This window comes from Thamnophis sirtalis, unplaced genomic scaffold, assembly GCF_051295495.1.
Source record: "Thamnophis sirtalis isolate CommonGarterSnake01/CBP01778 unplaced genomic scaffold, rThaSir2_p1.2 scaffold_12, whole genome shotgun sequence".
Lineage (NCBI taxonomy): Eukaryota > Metazoa > Chordata > Lepidosauria > Squamata > Natricidae > Thamnophis > Thamnophis sirtalis.
This window is the reverse complement of record NW_028261392.1, coordinates 34,257,687-34,277,113: the sequence shown is the minus strand read 5'-3', so window position 1 is coordinate 34,277,113 and position 19,427 is coordinate 34,257,687. Positions and strand designations below refer to the sequence as shown.

General features: G+C 37.9%; 1 protein-coding gene across 2 annotated transcripts; it reads left to right on the top strand.

The window, feature by feature from the left end:
* The first annotated feature begins 7,828 nt into the window (after nucleotides 1-7,828).
* On the top strand, nucleotides 7,829-18,873 carry LOC148043290 (acetylserotonin O-methyltransferase-like). Of its 2 annotated transcripts, none has more exons than XM_087726798.1 (8): nucleotides 7,829-7,936; nucleotides 10,412-10,586; nucleotides 10,973-11,102; nucleotides 12,801-12,869; nucleotides 13,570-13,688; nucleotides 16,381-16,521; nucleotides 16,687-16,809; nucleotides 18,665-18,873. In XM_087726798.1, the coding sequence occupies exons 1-8, from the start codon at nucleotides 7,829-7,831 to the stop codon at nucleotides 18,871-18,873; spliced, it is 1,074 nt and encodes a 357-aa protein (XP_087582924.1). The 2 variants fall into 2 exon arrangements, with proteins under 2 accessions (XP_087582924.1, XP_087582923.1); XM_087726797.1 differs by having other exon boundaries at nucleotides 7,865-7,936; nucleotides 13,570-13,692; nucleotides 16,385-16,521.
* The last annotated feature ends 554 nt before the right edge of the window (nucleotides 18,874-19,427 follow it).

Below are 19,427 nucleotides of genomic sequence, written 5' to 3'. Positions count from 1 at the left end.
CATCAAATATGGCAACAATCTTCTTTTATAATTAATTTGGATTTGGAAACTTATTAGGCAATCTTGTAATATTCAAGGTATATAAGGAATTGACCTATTTTTATTGTAGCTCTCTATTAAGGTTTGTGGAAACTGCCAAGCAATAGAGGAAATATTGTGAGTATATATTAAATTGATATAAATGTAATATTTTGGTAAATGAGATTACTAATGATATATGGTACCTAGCAAGGTTTTGTTAGAATTTTGTTACACTCTATTATTATCTTAATTTACAGTTTTTAGAGACAGCTAAAACTGAATTTATGATATAAATGCTGGCTCAAACTATTTGTGTCTAACCATGAAATACCAGAATAAAAACAAAGAATGTATGAAAACAAACAACTTCCATGTTATTTTTTCAAAATAAATTTTAAGATTGTTTTAGCACCTTTAAATTAAAACAAAGTAAAACATGGCTTTGGTACACAAACCACTCTTTGGATCTTCCAGAGAAGATTCTGCTAATGGAAAGAAGCTTCAGTAACCAGTGCTTCTAAAGCAAGTATCCTTTTTTTCTCTCAACAACAGCACCTAACAATGAACCTTGATTTCATTTCACTTTGTCTCTTGCTTCTTGTTCAGAAGCCGAGGTGCCGAGGTGGCGCAGTGGTTAGGGTGCAGTACTGCAGGCCACTTCAGCTGACTGTTATCTGCAGTTCAGCGGTTGTGATCTCACCGGCTCAAGGTTGACTCAGCCTTCCATCCTTCCGAGGTGGGTGAAATGAGGACCCAGACTGTGGGGGCGATATGCTGACTCTGTAAACCGCTTAGAGAGGGCTGAAAGCCCTATGAAGCGGTATATAAGTCTAACTGCTATTGCTATTGCTATAGATTAAGATCTAATATCTGCAGCTCCTTTGAAAAGTATTAAAAGGTGACAGGACAGTTTGAATCTTGGTGTAACCTGATGAAATGAGAATAGACTATGCTAGTTCCACAATGTCCTTTCAATGGATTTCTGACAAGCTGAAGGGTCATGATGCAGCATTTTTCCTTTTCCTTTTTAACTCTCTTAATCTAGACTCAAAAATAATTTCTCTCTTTCAGTAATCTGTGGCTTTCAACTTGTAGAATTTACTGTATCCACTACTGGCTGGGCATTGGTGTAAATATAAATAACATCCTCATTTCTTTCCTTTTGTTTTCTGATTAAAAGTATCTTGCCTACATAGTGAAATAAGCCAAATTAGATAAGCAGAAATAATAGATGCTGGTGATACAAAGTTATCAAAAAGAATATGATCAAATATTTGGGGATTTTTTAAATAACTAGATGTAGTACTCTCAAAGAGGATAACTATTTTAGATTGAAGCAACAAATCGCAACGGACTTGATGAAATGGGAAAATCTACATTTATGAACGATTGGGAGAATCTCAACAATTAAAATGAACATTTTACCTAGAATCTTATACTTGTTCCAGACAATCCCAATTAGGTTGGGAAAAGACTATTTGAAGATCTAAATAAAATGGTGTTGAAATTTATATGGCAGGGGAAAAAAGCAAGAATAAAACTTAAAGTGTTGCAAGACGCTAAAACAAGAGGAGGGTTGGTCTTACCAGACTGGGAGCTATATTACCAGGCAATAAGTCTGATGTGGATTAAGGAATGGATAATGTTAAGAAATGTTAGGCTTTTGAACTTAGAGGGTCACGACTTGCTGCTGGGATGGCATGCATTCTTATGGTATAAGGGAAACAAGGCACATGGTTACTTTAGAAGACATTATATAAGAGAGGCTTTGTTATTAAACTGGGAGAAGATTAAGAAATTGCATTATTTAAAAATTACAGTCTGGATATCAACCATTGAAGCCTTTTCATATTCAATAATATACAAAAAGGAACAAACTGTTAGATATGCTGAACTATTAAATACAGAGGATGAACTTAAATCCATTCAAGATTTGAAACAGGAAGGAATTGAAATTAATTGATATTCATATGTGCAAAAACATTCTAGATACAATGAAGATTGAAAAATGGAGGGTTTTTATGATAAAATGACTGGATTAGATAAAATCTTAACAGCTACTGATGAAAAAGTAATTAAAAAACTTTATGGGTACCTATTAGAGGTGAAGCTACAGGAAGAAGAAGTTAAAGAAACTATGTTAGCTTGGGGGGGAAATTTTGGGCATGGGATTGACCTAGAGAAATGGCAAAAACTGTGGTCTCAAAACTATAAAATGACAATGTCAACTGCATATAAAGAGAATTTGTATAAGATGTTTTACAGGTGGCACTTATCCCCAACGAGAATAGCAAGAATGTCTAAGAACAAATCCCAAAAATGCTGGAAATGTCATCAGACGCCGGGCTCATACTACCACATGTGGTGGACTTGTACTGAAGCTAAAAGATATTGGACTAAAATTCACATGTGGTTGGAGAAAATGATACATAAACACATAGTCTTAAAACCAGAACTTTTTTTATTGGGAATCATACCAGAAACATACAATAAAGACTTGAAATATTTGATTGTAAATGTTTTAACAGCTGCTAGAATTGTATTTGCAAAAAATTGGAAAAATGAGAAAACACCAACACAGGAAGAAACTATTCGGAAAATAATAGAATGTGCTGAAATGAGTAAACTTACATTTGAAATTAGAGAAAAGGAGGATGAGCAATTTTATAAGGTTTGGGATTTGTTTTACCAATGGTTAGATAAAAAAACCTGGAAATGAAATTGTTTATTTATGTACTACCAGAAAGTTATAGTCATTGTTCTGAAAGTGTTTTGCTATGAAATAGAGTGTTTGATCATATGATTTATAAAGGACAATAATGTATTTAATGTATAAGAGTGGGATGATTTGAACCCTATGTATAATTGAAATATGCTGAAAAGAATTTTATATGTTAAATGGACTAATGATGATGTAATGAATAATTGATACATATATGAATTGAAATGTTCAATAACTACTTGGATTAACAATAGAAAACTATTTCTGAAGGTGAATATGCCACACTATAAGTATTGTATACTCTATGGATGATTAATATTAGTGGTAACCTGAACACATAATGCTCAACGATAATGATGCATTTAGTTATGTTTGATGGATAACCAATGATCTTATTTTTAATTGCACAAAAGTTTGTAACCAAACGAAATGCTTGATGAAATTGAGGAAAGTTTTTTGTATGTGTTGTTTTGTTTTTGTTTGTTTGTTTGTTTGTTTGTGTATATATAAAGAATATGAAACAAAACAAAATTGTTAGAGGATAAAATGCCAGGCAATTGCTAGAAGGAAGCCAGCTTAGAACCATGAAAGTTAACTTATAAAAAATAGCCTACAGAACTTTGGAAACAAAGCAATATTTCGCAATGCTTTTTTTTAACTGAAAGTATTTCCCAAGGGGAATTAGTTTAATTTGAACTCATGCTGTTCCTGAATCTGTAATGACAATACGACAAGATTAGAACTGTTTTGGCAGATTGATTAGGTAACATTTGCGGGACACACCTATGCTCTGCAAATATATACCCCCTCTCTGCCTTTTTTGGGAGTTGTGTACAGATGAGATTTAGCCTGAGCATCTCACGAATTTATCATTGAAAGACCAACTTGTAACCTTCACTTCTCAATTATCATGTGGAGAAGACTTCAACCACTAAAGTAAGAAGTACCTGTGAAGAACTGCTGCATTACCTGTAAGAAGCTACTAATTTACTATCCAGTGATGTAGCCTCTTTTGATTACAATGTAGTGCGACTCATCCTTTTGGTTTGGTGCTGCTCCTGTTGAACAGATCGTATAACACATACACTGTAATTAAGTTAACCGTGAATCTGAATGAAACACCTTTTGGAATTAAGATCAATTCAAAGCCCAAAGGCCTTGATTGTTCATAAACAATTTTTAAGATATTTTTAATTCTTTTAAAGGTGAGCTTTTTAGAACCAGGGATACCATAGGAAATACTGGGTCAAAGTCAATTGCATCATCAAAAGGTTACCTCACTGTGTGTTGTGAGTAGGAACATGGCCTTAGTCCCCTTCCCTTAGAGTGGGCTAAACAAACTGCACACAGTTGCCAATTATCTCCTCTGCCTTTGTATGAATTCCATTAACCTATCAACTAATTATTCTGTTTCTTCATGACTTTAGCTGTGTAGTTGTATAGTTTTGTAGCTATTTGGGTGAAAACCCGGAGCGGGCTCAATGCTACTATCAGCTTGTATGATAGAACATACTGTAAGTATGCAGTTCTGTGAGAACTGCATATTCTGCCTTGCATCAGGCATTCTTTGCTGCCTCCTCACCCTGCTGATGAAGCTAGTATCACCCCAGTAAAATTTATAGTATGTATTAAAATTGGGTGTATCTTTTAAACCCTCTCTTAGCTTCATTGTTACTATTGTGGAAAAACAGACAGTCTTCATCTGCCCAGTTTTCCAAGAACAGATCTGAACTGCCTTAGTGAACTGGGGGATGCAACTGCACAGATAGCTTTAACCTATTGCTCAGTCAATAGTTGATTGGCCCATTTAATTTAACCTGAGCAAGCTATATTTTTTTCTGATTTACTCATCTTCTTCTCAGCTGCAATCTGCATATTATCAGCATAGTATCACCCCAGTAAAATTTATAGTATGTATTAAAATTGGGTGTATCTTTTAAACCCTCTCTTAGCTTCATTGTTACTATTGTGGAAAAACAGACAGTCTTCATCTGCCCAGTTTTCCAAGAACAGATCTGAACTGCCTTAGTGAACTGGGGGATGCAACTGCACAGATAGCTTTAACCTATTGCTCAGTCAATAGTTGATTGGCCCATTTAATTTAACCTGAGCAAGCTATATTTTTTTCTGATTTACTCATCTTCTTCTCAGCTGCAATCTGCATATTATCAGCATACAGATTTTTGTAAGAGGCATTCAGCTGTCATTGTCTGGCAAGTCCCTCCATTGTTACATGCTATCAAAAGTTGAATGATTAGAGACCCAGGTCAGCCTGTCTCAGTTTAGAAAGAAGCAAAGGTCTGCTGAGATCAGACATACAGAAGATGGAATGTCACACAAATTCCTCCATATATCCCTGAAAGATATTCACCGAGTCCTCCTTACCCCAGAAGATCCATGTCACAAAAAACATAGTTAACAAAATTGTTACTTTGTTTTTCCTTATTGCACAATTTGAGTCACAACCAATTAGTCAAAGTGCATGTGCGTATATATGCATTATAAAATTCACAAACCTCTTCATATGAGTTCTGGAAAGATTTCTGTCTGTACTTTTGAACTCATATTTTAACAAAAGATCAACACAGAAAACTACATTGAGGGAGAGCCTCTTATCAAAAAATATTTGAAAAATGAATCCAATTTCCTCTGAAGATGTAGAGTTAACCTGCAACTTTAAAAGCTTTGTCTCCATACAAGACATGCTTGCAATTCTTCTTTGGACTCCAGTGTACAGAGAAAAAGGATCAGGACCATCCAAGTAAATGGCAGTGTCTCACTTGGGATGGGAAGAGATGAAAAGGACCTGAGAAAGGCTGACAAAGAGTTTGGAAATGAACATGTAATAATATGACTGAGGAGACTCAGATTCATGAGGCCAGGGGGAAGAAAGTGCTAACTATGCTGTCTTGAGGAGAGAGATGAACTAGAAATCTAACAATATGAAGAAATAAATATGAGTCTGTCTGAATTTTAATGAAGAAATTCACACTATCATGGAAGGCTATGTTACCAGTTCCTTCAATTAGTGCATTAAATCGCTTCTCTGACATCTCTGATTTATTTATTTATCAGAATCTTTCACTCCTCTTTATCAAGTACTTTATCAAGTACAAAGTATATATAGTGTCACAACCCCTGGTATGCCCCAATTGTGGGAGGAAGCTAACTGCTTCTATTATCTGTCAATCGGCTCGTCACAAGAGTCCATCATGACAGAAACCCAATATTTTTTTACTGTTGCCTTTGTTATATTTGTGTTATATCTGTGCTGATAAATAAATAAAGGGAGACTAGTATAGATCTATTTCAAGCTATTTAGCTCTCATCAACTAGCCATACCCTTACTGGGATTTGAACCTGGGCTATATTACATACTAGGCAGACTTCTTAGCCATTAGGCCACAGGCTCTTATCCGTTATCAGCGAAGCCAGGGTGAAAGGTATCTATTAGATTTTTACAACCCCTGGTAAGCCCCAATTATGTGAGGAAGCTAACTGCTTCCATCATCTGTCAATCGGCTCGTCACAAGAGTCCATCACGACAGAAACCCAATGTTTTTTTTTGTTTTTTTTGTTTTTTTTGTTTTTTTTTACTGTTGTCTTTGTTATATTTGTGTTTTTTATTTGTGCTGATAAATAAATAAAGGGAGACTAGTATAGATCTATTTCAAGCTATTTAGCTCTCATCAGCTAGCCATACCCTTACTGGGATTTGAACCTGGGCTATATTACATACTAGGCAGACTTCTTAGCCATTAGGCCACAGGCTCTTATCCGTTATCAGCGAAGCCAGGGTGAAAGGTATCTATTAGATTTTTACAACCCCTGGTAAGCCCCAATTATGGGAGGAAGCTAACTGCTTCCATCATCTGTCAATCGGCTCGTCACAAGAGTCCATCACGACAGAAACCCAACGTTGTTTTTTTTTACTGTTGCCTTTGTTATATTTGTGTTTTTTTATTTGTGCTGATAAATAAATAAAGGGAGACTAGTATAGATCTATTTCAAGCTATTTAGCTCTCATCAGCTAGCCATACCCTTACTGGGATTTGAACCTGGGCTATATTACATACTAGGCAGACTTCTTAGCCATATATATATATGCACAGCTCCCTCTAAGTGGTTTACAGAGTCAGCATAAAATGCATCTTTCTCCTCCTATTTTCTGCACAACAATAATCTCTGAGATGAGTTGTACTGAAAAAGAGGACATACCAAATAATTGCCTTAAAGTTGACAGCTAAATATTAATATGATACATATAAGGTAATTTGGGTCAGATAAATGTGGATCGGATGAGCTATTCATTAATAAAATATATTTTGGAGGATCTCTGGATATAAACACTCTAGAGAGTATCAATGGATACAGGTTGAGCAGCTACTCTATTCTTTCTTTTTCTCCATAACAGATTTTTCTTTTCTAACAAGGAGAAAGCTGCAGCAGATTTATTTCTAATGGGTGGAATTCCAGTGTTGTTTACTACTTGTAAAATATTATTTTTAATGGTAATTGTGCAGTACTGCATTCAGGAGGAGAACATGAATATCCATGGTCTCAGAATGAGTCAAGATCAACTCATGTCTGAAGAACACCATAATTAGTTCACATTGAAATCTTCCTGATTAATATTTTTATTAAATCCCTCCCCCTTTGCTACATTTATCATTGCAGTCTAGGGATCTAGGAGAAGAAAAAGGCAATAGCTTGGCTTGCAGACTGATTTCATTTGAAAAGACAAATGTATTCTAAATAGTTAAATAAGCTTTTTCTAAATTCTATGATTAAAACTCATCTAATTTTCAGAAATATGTAATTAAATTTCTTCTTAGGGTATTTTATTTTTAAGAACATTCTTAGAATCAATGAGAATATTTTCTTACGTCCTTACTTGTCTTTCTGTGAATAGTGGTGATTCTCATTGCCATATATTTAATGAAATTTCCCTTCCCTCTTTCCTTTTGCTTTATTTAAAACAATTCCTTTAAGGCTTTATTTATTGACTTTCTGATTGTGGCATCAAATCATAAAAATCTAAAGTGCTGGCCTAGAGAACTGAAGATTTAATATTTTTGATTTAATATGAAGAGGACTATTGCAGAACTTCCTAAGAACACAATGCATTCCTCTGAAGAAACTGAAAAAATAAAAATGTTCTTTCATCACCAGCATTCATTTATAATTTCACAGGTAAGATATGCAATACTTGCAAATGATGTATCAGATATTTAAACTTACAAAAACATATTTCTTGTCTGTGTAAAATTTCAATGGCTATAAAATATCAATTTAATTTTTTGGGGAATTATATACAGGCAATTCTCATCTTATGATCATTATAGAGCCTTGAAATATGGTTGTAAGTCATTAGGGTTGTAAATGAAAGTACTTGCATGACTGGAAGTAAAGTTAGGGCCTTTTTTATGGCAGTTAAGCAAACATCACAGTTATTAAGTCAGTGCCACAGATATTAAATGAATGCCCAAAGGCATTAAGTAAATCAGGGGTGGTATTCACTTACCTTCCCTACTGGTTCGCAAATGTGAGTGTGGGCACACATGTCAGCACGTCCACACATGTGCACCGCCTTCTGCGCATGTGCCTTGCCTAAAATGGGCCTAAATGGGATGCCCTAGAGCCACGGCAGGTGCGCATGGCCACTCGCTATTTCCACTACTGGTTTGGGTGAACCAATTGCCTTTGGGACAACCATGACCTGGATGACTGAGAATCTCCATAGACATTTTACAGTCCTACACTTACCAAATTTTGGGAGAAAGTAGTGAATTATATAAATATGTACAACAAAAGCTAAAACTTTCGCAGAATATTATCTTGAAGCACAAAACTGATAAATAGAATTTGTGAAAAGGACACATATTTTAGCCCTATTATGGCAAAAAAAAAAAAAACCCCTAATGCACAGCATTGGGAAGATACAGTAAATGTATGGCTTAATTTATCAGTGAATTGAAGACTTGATAGTACTCTCCACTTATTGAAGATTGAAGAAGGCATGGATTTTGCATGGACAAGTATAATGAAATATGGGAGAAATTAATTCAAAATAATTTATACAAAATTAGGTTATGGATAAATAATAATATTTGCACATTATATATATATACATACATACATACATACATACATACATACATACATACATACATACATACATACATACATACATACATACACATATATATATATATATATATATATATATATATATATATATATATATATGTTCTATTTGTGCTGATAAATAAATAAAGGGAGACTAGTATAGATCTATTTCAAGCTATTTAGCTCTCATCAGCTAGCCAGACCCTTACTGGGATTTGAACCTGGGCTGCCTAGTATGTATATGTATGTATGTGTATGTATGTATGTATGTATATATATATGTATGTATGTATGCATGTATGTATATATGCATATATGTGTATATGTGTATATGTGTATATGTGTATATGTGTATATGTGTATATGTGTATATGTGTATATGTGTATATGTGTATATATGTATATATGTATATATGTACATATGTATATATGTATATTTAAAGTCACAACCCCTGGTATGCCCAAATATGGGAGGAAGTTCACTGCTTCCATTCTCTGTCCATCGGCTCGTCACAAGAGACCATCCAGACAGAAACCCAATATTTTTACTGTTGCCTTTTGTTACATTTGTGTGTATTTATTTATTTATCAGCACAAATATATATATACTGAAATATACTATTTTTGGATGTATTTCACAAATTTTGGTTGTATTTCACCAATACTCCCCCCCTTTTTTGGCAAAGTATATATTTCTATCATTATTATTTTTGTGCTTTGTCTGCTTTCTTTCTCTTTTTTGTTTATCAGCTAAAAACAATTAAAAAAGTAAACATATTTGCACAATCCTTAATCACTGAACTTTTTTTTTCCTAATGCAAATATGGCTCCTCCCAACTGTTTCCCCAGAAATAAGTTAAATAAACCCAGCACTCAAGAGAGATCCTACTAGTTGCAATAATGTTGCTCCATTTAATTTTTATTTATTTATAACATTTATAAGACATAAATCTTGCTGTTGAGTGCCTCTAGGCTGTTAATCACTCTATTCTGAAGTGAGAATGTGGTGCAAATAAATAGATCTATGAGCCCATTTTTTCCCCTCTTACTCATTAAACAGTAGCAGTGGGACAGGTTGGTTGCATAGGTGGTATTCAGCTGGTTGTGACCAGTTCTGGAGAACCAGTAGCAGAAATTTTGAGTAGTTTGGAGAACCGGTAAATACCATCTCTGACTAGCCCTGCCCCCATCTATTATCTGCCTCCTGAGTCCCAGCTGATTGGGAAAAAATGGGGATTTTGCAATAACCTTCCACTGGGGTGGGGAGGGAATGGAGATTTTACAGTATCCTTCCTCTGCCATGCCCACCAAGCCATGCCCACCAAGCCATGCCATGCCCACCAGCCATGCCCACAGAACCGGTAGTAAAAAAAATTGAATCCCGCCACCGGTTGGTCGCCATATATAATATTTCCTGATTCCTAGAGTGTATCATTCTCTGAAGTGCAAGTATGGTTCTCTGTGTTATTTGAAACCCTAAAAAGCTTAAATCTATATTCACGCTTTTTCTTTTTTGTACATCTGCCCATTTCTTCCAAGGTCATATTTACTGCCAGTCAGTTGGGTGTCTTCGATCTTCTGAGAGAGTCAGGGAAATTGCTATCATCTGCAACTGTGGCCGAGTGCTTGAAGACCAGTCTCACCGGGATGCAGACACTGCTGGGGGCCTGTGTGGAGATAAAGGTTTTGAAAGTGGAATGGAAGGATGGCAAAGGTGATTCCGTTAGCAGGGAGAAGCAATAACAGTTGTTTAAAAATTATCACATAGCATTATTTTTCATGGAGTTAGCAATTTCTGGCGATTCTTTTCTCATTCTTCTTTTAATTTGAAATGGTTATTCATAGTTATGAGTTTTGCTAACTAATTTGTTACATTATAAAGCTTATGTCCAGAGAACTCAGCCACTTTGCCAGCCTGTGACTTGTTTCAACATCATCAGGAACACTTTTTGGGATGCCAGATCAAATGATTTGGGTTTTGTGACTGAAATAAACTGAAATGTAATAATTTATAATGAACCTTATGCTTTGCTCATCTCAAAAGTATATGGAATTCAACAATGGCATTTTGAAGCAATTGTTTTATGCTTTCATTTTCAGATCTTTATGGAAACACAGAGTTTGCTGATGTCTTTCTGGCTAAATCAAGCCCAAAGTCTCAATATTATACCATGAAGTTTTTCTCAGAATGTGCATACTCATCACTGCAATACTTGCCTGAAGCTGTAAGGTAAGAAAGGAGCATTGGTGAAATAACAATCTTTTTACCAAGAGCATGTTAGAGAGATATCATAATTCAGAGAGCACAATAGAATAGAATAGAGTTGGAAGCGACCTTGGAGGTCTTCTAGTCCAACCCCCTGCTTAGGCAGGAAACCCTACACCTCTTCAGACAAATGGTTATCCAACATCTTCTTAAAAACGTCCAGTGTTGGAGTCAGGAAATTTCTCCTAAGTTGCTTTTCTCGTTGAGTAGTTTCCACCTATTGCTTCTTGTCCTACCCTCAGGTGCTTTGGAGAATAGCTTGATTCCCTCTTCTATGTGGCAGCCGCTCAGATATTGGAACACGCCTATCATGTCTCCCCTAGTCCTTCTTTTAATTAAACTAGGCATACCGAGTTCCTGCAGCCGTTCTTCATATGTTTTAGCCTTCAGTCCCCTAATCATCTTTGTCGCTCTTCTCTGCACTCTTTCTAGAGTCTTAACATCTTTTTTACATTGTGGTAACCAAAACTGGATCCAGTATTCCAAGTGTGGCATTACAAAGGCATTATGAAGTGGTATTAACATTTCACGTGATCTTGATTCTATCCCTGTGTTTATGCAGCCTAGAACTGTGTTGGCTTTTTTGACAGCTGTTGCACACTGCTGGCTCATATTTAAATGGTGGTCCACTAAAACTCCAAGATCCCTTTCACAGTTACTATTATTGAGCAAGGTACCACATATACTGTACCTGTGCATTTTGTTTTTCTTCCCTAAATGTAGAACTTTACTTTTTTTTAACCATTGAATTTCATTTTGTTAGATAGCGCCCAATGTCCAAGTCTGTCAAGATCCTTCTGATTCTTAAGCCTGTCTTCTAGAGTGTTGGCTATTCCTGCCAGCTTGTTGTCATCTGCCAATTTGATGAGTTCCCCATCTATCCCCTCGTCCAGTCATTGATGAAGACGTTGAAGAGTACTCGCCCTAAAACAGAGCCTTGAGATACTCCACTGCATACTTTCCTCCATGTAGATGCAGTTCCATTGAGGACTACATGTTGAGTGCGGTTGGTCAGCCAGTTATGCATCCATCTGGTGGTGATACTGTCTAACACACATTTTTCTATTTTATCTAGTAGTAGGTTATGGTCTACTTTATCAAATGCCTTACTGAAGTCCAAGTAAATTATATCAACAGTATTCCTCTGGTCCACTAATTTTGTCACTTTGTGAAAGAATGCAATAAGATTAGTCTGGCATGATCTGTTTTTGAAAAACCCATGTTGGCTTTTGGTTATAACTTTGCTTCTAGGTGTTTGCTGATTCATTGCTTGATTATCTTTTCCAGAATCTTCCCTGGTATTGAGGTCAAGCTGATATGTCTGTAGTTTTCTGGATCTATTTGTTTCCCTGGATCTATTTTTTATTCAAAGTTTAAAAAAGCCTTCAAAAGAATTGATTAAAGGAATTTATTTGATCTTCATGCTATTTAATAATAAAGAAGTAGAGAAACTAGATGGACATAAAGATTTAATTTCAGTTTACTCACTTCACAGGATTCTAGTACTGTTTAGAGCCTGTATTATTTTTACAGTAATGTTCGCAAGCAATATGATTCACTATTTGAATATAAGTACTATTTGATGCTGGAGACAAAAAAAATGTAATCATTAATGGTATTTTTGTTGCTTTCAATTTAAAAAAAAACTAAAAATATCTGCAGGGACGGGAAACCTCAGATTCTATCAATATATGGCATTTCTTCAAAGGAATTTTATGGACCTGTGTACAGGTAAAAGCATTTTTATAAATTTCATGGAAGTTTTTAATAAGACAGAAAGACTACATTAGCAATGCTACCCACCAACACTGATTTTGGCCAATATGCCGTAAGCAGAGCCAAAGCCTAGCTTTGCTCTAACTGGGCTCATATTCCATCCAAGCTACAATCAGAAATTTTGAGACTAGATTGCAAACTGTCTACGGACAATTTATCACCAGTTAATGGAAATTGTGGAAGATGGTTTGCAACGAGAAGAAGTGTGGAGAGATGTGCTGAATAGGATTGTCATAATATTGTCTTTTTTCTCATTAACCTCTGTTCCAAAACTCATCTGATCATTTTTTTCCTGGCTTGGAAATAATTCAAACTTCCTGAAGTTTGGACTATTTTTGAGATTTTTCAAAAACAGCTGACCCTGAGGCACATATTGGCATATTCAGCAGTTCTGGCCAGGAATTCCTCAGGCATAAACTGAATGGAAATAGCAATAATCCATTCAGCCTTCAAACAGGCACCTAATGCCATTTTACTTCAATCCAGATATTAAGCAACCTGCTCTTTAAAACTAAAGTATTAACACAAAAACCTGCAAAAAATGAATAGAATAATGAAAAGTGCAATTCTAGCTTCATGATCAAATGCTGCTCATGTTGTATTGTGTTTAGTTGTAGCTCTGTTAATCATCTGCCAGTACAAATTTCAATTCTAGATCAAAGGAAAGCATTGAAACCTTTTTCAGGTACATGGATGAGGCTTGGAGTCTGCATGGAAAAGAAGTGGTCTCTGCCTTTGATCTTTCTGGTTTTCAGCTCATTTGTGATCTGGGTGGTAAGTACTTGAAAGTATCATCATGCATATTACTAGCAATTTAATTCCATGCCATACTCTGGAGATCTTATAATTCTCCAATTGCAAAAGTAGAATTGCAAGATCCCATCCTGTGATCTTGTTTTTTCTAGAGGTTTGAATTTTATTTATAAATAACTATTTTTAATTTTTTTTATCAGAATTACTGGATGTCTCAAAGTAACTACTGTGTTTTCCCGAAAATATGACATGTCCTGATAATAAGGCCATGCCACATTTTTCTGGTGGGCAAAAATATAAGCCCGCCCCTGCAAATAAGGCCCCTGGACAACCGCCCAGCTCCGGCCAGGCAGAGCACTGCTCACCTAGCGGTATCCTGAAGTTGCCAAGCTGCAGGAACCGGGGGGAAGCAAAGGTGATCACGTTGCTTGGTGCCTTCAGGATACCTCTAGGTTGGTGAGCAGCACTGTGCCCAGCTGAAGAGGGGGATTGCCGGGCAGCTGCTCTCTTGCGAGCGGGCTCCCAAAGAGCTGGGCACAGACTCAGGGGTGAACGGTTGTGTTGCGCTGTTGCAGCAGCTCAACACAACAGCCATGAAGCAACCATGCTCATGAGCAGCCACCTGGCAAACCCCCTTTCCAGCCAGGCACAGCGCCATTCACTGATCTAGGGGTATCGCCAAGCCGCGTAAGCGTCTGTTTGCCGCCGCCTGGCTCCCGCAGCTTGGCGCCTTCAAAATGCCAGTGAATGACACTCTGCACAGCTGGAGAGGGGGATTGCATGAGTGGCTGTTCCGCTCTTGCTCATACACCTCCCAACCTCACGATGCCCTGGCCCAGCTCTCCCTGCAGAGCCAGGGCACCGCCGCTGCCACCACCACTGCCACCACCATCCCAGCATGGCTTTTTTGGCGGCTTCCAAACTGAGTCTTCCAGCAGTGGCCACTCTGGGTGTATGCTCTATGGTTGTATGCTCTGCTGGCATCTGGCCCACAAACATAGAGCGTACACCCAGAGCAGCCACTGCTGGAAGACTCAGTTTGGAAGCCACCAAAAAAGCCATGCTGGGATGGCGGCGGCGGCAGTGGAGGTGCCCTGGCTATGCAGGGAGAGCTGGGCCATGGCTCGCACAACCCCCCTCTCCAGCCTGCAGGACACCATTCACTGGCATTTCGAAGGTGCCAAACCGCGGGTGCCGGGAGCTCACGCGGCTTGGCGATACCCCTAGGTCAGTGAATGCTGCTGTCCCTGGCTGGAAAGGGGGTTTGCCAGGTGGCTGCTCATGAGCGTGGTCACTTCATGGCTGTTGTGTTGCATTGCTGCGACAGCGCAACACAGTCATTCGCCCATGAGGCTGTGCCCAGCTCTTTGGAAGCCTGCTCGCAAGAGAACAGCTACCCGGTAACCCCAAAACAACAAACCCTCCCCTCATAATAAGGCCCAAGCCATATTTTGTGGGTAAAAAGAAAATAAGACCCTGTCTTATTTTCGGGGAAACACGGTAGCAACAGTCCTGTTTGGAAAGAAGTGGGAGAAAATTTATAGATGAAAGCACTCTTCTCCTTCTTTTTTCCTCCCTTGCCTGGTTGAGTTATTGCCATGATGCATAATATGAAAAGAGAACCAGGTGGTGTAGTGAGTAAAAACCAGGACACTGTGAGTACTAATCATGCATTAGGCATAAAGCCAGTTGGGTGACCTTGGGCCAGTCTCTCTCTCAGTCCTAGGAAGGGGACAATGGCAAACCAGTTCTGAAATCTTGACAAGAAAACAGTAGGAACTTATCCAGGCAGTTGCCAGGATTCAAGACTTAATTGAAGGCACACAAAGAAAAAAAATGTATGAAAACAATTACAGAATGCATCACAGTTCTACATTTACTGTTGTGGAGTTTTTAGGGTAAAAGATGCTCAAACAAAACACCTGATGTGCATACAATGGACTTTTACAGATACAATATTTGCTTTGCTAACCATGTATCTTAATATGACAAAGTAGTACTCCCTATCAATATCCAGTGAACACATTGAAAAACTGAGCTGCTTTTGAAGAAATTTTGGAAAATTCTCACAATTGGACCTGGGATGACCATAACAATATGAAAATCATAGAACTATCTTTTCCAACATCAAGCTCTGAAATTATGTTGGATTAGAATTATCCTCACCATCAAACAGTTATCCTATTTTATATAACTGGTATTAAGTTTTAAAAATGGTTTCGTAGGATGGAAAAAGGCAAAAGCTGATTTTAAACAGATACTATTGCATGGAATTATAACAATAGTGTAGAAAAAAGATTGGATTAACTACACTAATTTCACTGCAGCCACTTAGAATAAAATGGTGGTCTTTAGTTTTGATAAAGCAAAGTAATGAAAGAAAAAGTGATGCAAAGAGTCACTGGATAGGAGTGGAATGAGAAGTAATATTTAGTAAATAGGTTTTCAAAGAAATGGAAAAAAATGTCTATAGCAAAAGGACAGCAATAAAAATGCAACAATGTAGGAGAAGAAATCAGACAATTCTTAATGAATATATTTGTTTAAATCACAATATTATACGCCTGATTACTTCAAATGGATAAAAACAACCAATGAGCTGTTTTTCTAAAAAAGTAATCATAAATATTCTAGTAAATTGTTAAAAATGTTGACATGCAGGATATTTTTTCTTACATCGTTCCTTTTTTTTGCATTTTTTTCTTTTTTTAAGGAAGTAGCGGTGGCTTAGCTAAAGAATTGATTTCAAAATACCCAAATTGTACTGTGAAACTTTTTGATCTTCTTGAAGTTGTGGAAATATCTAAAAAATTTAATGCATTTTCAGATGACTCCCAGATCACTTTCCAAGAAGGTAATATGTGTTTGGAATCAATATTTCTGCCATTTCAAAAAACACTATTGAAAGAAGCTAGTGGCACTGTCAAATCAAGCTTTGTGAAAGGGAGAATAAATTCTGTTTCCAAAGTGATAATAGACTTTGATTTCTACCTTATTAAATGAATTATTCTTTTTGCAGGGGATTTCTTTAAAGATCCAATTCCTGAAGCAGATCTTTACATCTTATCAAGAGTCCTGTTTAATTGGAGTGATAAAAAGTGTATCCAGCTACTTACAAAAGTATTTACGGCCTGTAAGCCAGGTAGGCATATTTGCATTGTCAGAAAGAGAAAAACTGCCATTTTGAATGGGAAGAGAAGCAAGCCAATCAGGGTCCTCCATGGCTTTTTTCTGTACTTGCAACAACCTTTGACAAAATATAGATAGTGCTCAATCTGTGCACACTCACATTTGCAAACCGGTAGCGAAGGTAAGTTGAATTCATCCCTGGAGCAGACTAAGGCCTCCAATTGGTTAAAATTGGACTAAAGTAATATGTGTTATGAGTTAGGAAATGCAAAAGTAGCTGTGGATTGGCAAAACATTTTGAGATCACTTAGGACTCTGAGGAGACTAAAATAGACCATGGATTTGACGTAGGGAAAAATAGACCAAAACAATGTTTTTGGAAGATGGGGAAAGAAGTGGGAAAAGTTGAGTGATGGGATTCAAATAATTTAACAACTGGTTTGCCCAGGATCAGGTTGGCTGTTGTGCGAGGCATGGCCCATCTGTGTGTTTCAGCTCTGCCATACATGTGGGACAATTCTCCTATGACAGGCAACCTGACCCTGGTAAAACAGGCTGCTAAATTTCCACCCTTTGGCAAAAGGTTGTTTCTGAGGGTGCTTGTCTGCATGTTGGTCTTGAGGCTGTTTCAGCCTTCTGGACGTGGCCCCTTTAAGAGATGAGGTTTCTGAAGAATGAGGAGGAAGGGTTACCATAGAGACAAGGAGTTGATGCTCTTTGAGAGCTCACACAGGAAGGTGAAGAATTGGGGGGAGGGAAGTGGAGGGAGGGATTTTCCCCCTCCTTGTGGAGTTGCATGCAGGGGGTGTTGGTCAGTCTGCGAGCAAAAGTGAGAGGAGTGAGGAGTTAAGTTGGCAGCACAATCGTAGCTGGGCCCAATGTGGGGCAGATTGTGGGTCAAAGTGGATCCTGGGCGCTGCACTGCAATGGAGAAATGGGCAATGGAGCAACTGGCAAGAGGGAAGGAGGAGGAGCAGGGAAAGAGGGAAAGCTGCCTCGTGCCAGTTGCAGTAATTGTCCATTTCTCCTTTGCACTGCCGTAGTGCAGAGCTTGGCCCACCCACCACCACCCAGATGCCCTTGCTTCCCCTAAGCATTTCTTTGTCTACCTGATATCCAGCTACCTCACATTTCCTAATCACGTTTCTCACAATCATGTGCAGGGAAACAAGTTTATTGCACTCAATCAATTCCAACTTCACAAGGTTTTTTTTAACAAGAAGTTCAAATTGATTAATTGATTTTTTTTTAATCCAGAGGCTAAAGAATGCAATGGAGCTGGAAATCGGGTAGGCCAAAAAATGCTTGAGGGAAGCAAGGGCATCTGGACAGTGGTGGGTGGGGCAAGCTCTTCTGCCCACAAAAATCTTGTCTTTGATGGCCGACACTGAAAGGTAGAGAAAGCTCTGCTGGGAAGAAGTCAGTCAGCCCAGAAGTTGGGAATACTCTTCCTTCCTTGTCCCACCCCTCCCCACCTGCCACCCCCAAATTGTATTGATAAAGGGTATGGCTGGCTACATGAGATGCAGGAAGCCCTGCCATGCTGGTGAGGTGGGGGAGACGAGACAGCAAGAGGAACCCCTATCTCATTCCACATGCCCCAATGAAAGGGAGCCATGCCCGGTGAGGGTGGGGAGGGAAAAGAGACGGCAAGATATGAATGGGTGACTGAGTATGCGGCTCAGAGTTGGCTTCCAGTGCCGGAGACTGAGCAAAAATTTAGCTACTGGTTCCATTGAATTGGTGGGAACCAGCTGAATCTCACTATTGAAGAAAGGCCACAGTCAGAGGAATGAAAGTGAGATGCATGGACACTTTTTCTTTTCTAGAGAACCTATTCCTGAGTTAGTAAATTATTTTTGCAACAGGTGGTGGAGTCTTAGTAGTGGAACCAACTATTGATGAAGAAATATCTGGGTCTTTTCCTGCTCATATGTACTGCATCATAATGTTGCTTCATTCTGAAGGAAAAGCACGGACAACATCAGAGCATCGTATACTCTTCAAAACAGCTGGCTTTAAAAATATTCAGTTCAAGAAAGGAAATATCTTTGATGTCATTTTGGTCAAAAAATAGTATTCAATATGCTTCATTCCTAGTGAGTGTTAAAAAAATATAATAATAATAAAGTTGCTCTTACTATTGTATTATAACTTGTGAGTGTATAATGTATTTATTTACTATGCAAAGAACCTTACAAAAATGAGTTACCTTCTCTCTCCTATACTAAGGTGACCAGATTTTCAGATTGGTAAAGAGGGACACCTTTGACCGGGGAGGGGGGGGGCTTGATTAAAAATTTTATATGGAAAAATTATACCGAAAAATTATGGACTGTGCCGAAATGGATAAATTAACGAAAGAAATACAGCTGGGTGAGCTCTCCGGTGCCCCGCGCTTTCCTGCCTCCTTCCATCACGAACCAGATCACAGACAGTGGTCACATTGAGGAAATGGGGATTTTATAGTATCCTTTCCCTGGAGTGGGGAGGGAATGGGGATTTTATAGTATCCTTCCCCTGGAGTGGGGAGGGAATGGGGATTTTATTGTATCCTTCCCCTGGAGGGGAGAGGAAATGGGGATTTTGCAGTATCCTACCCCTGGAGGGGAGAGGGAATGGGGATTTTAT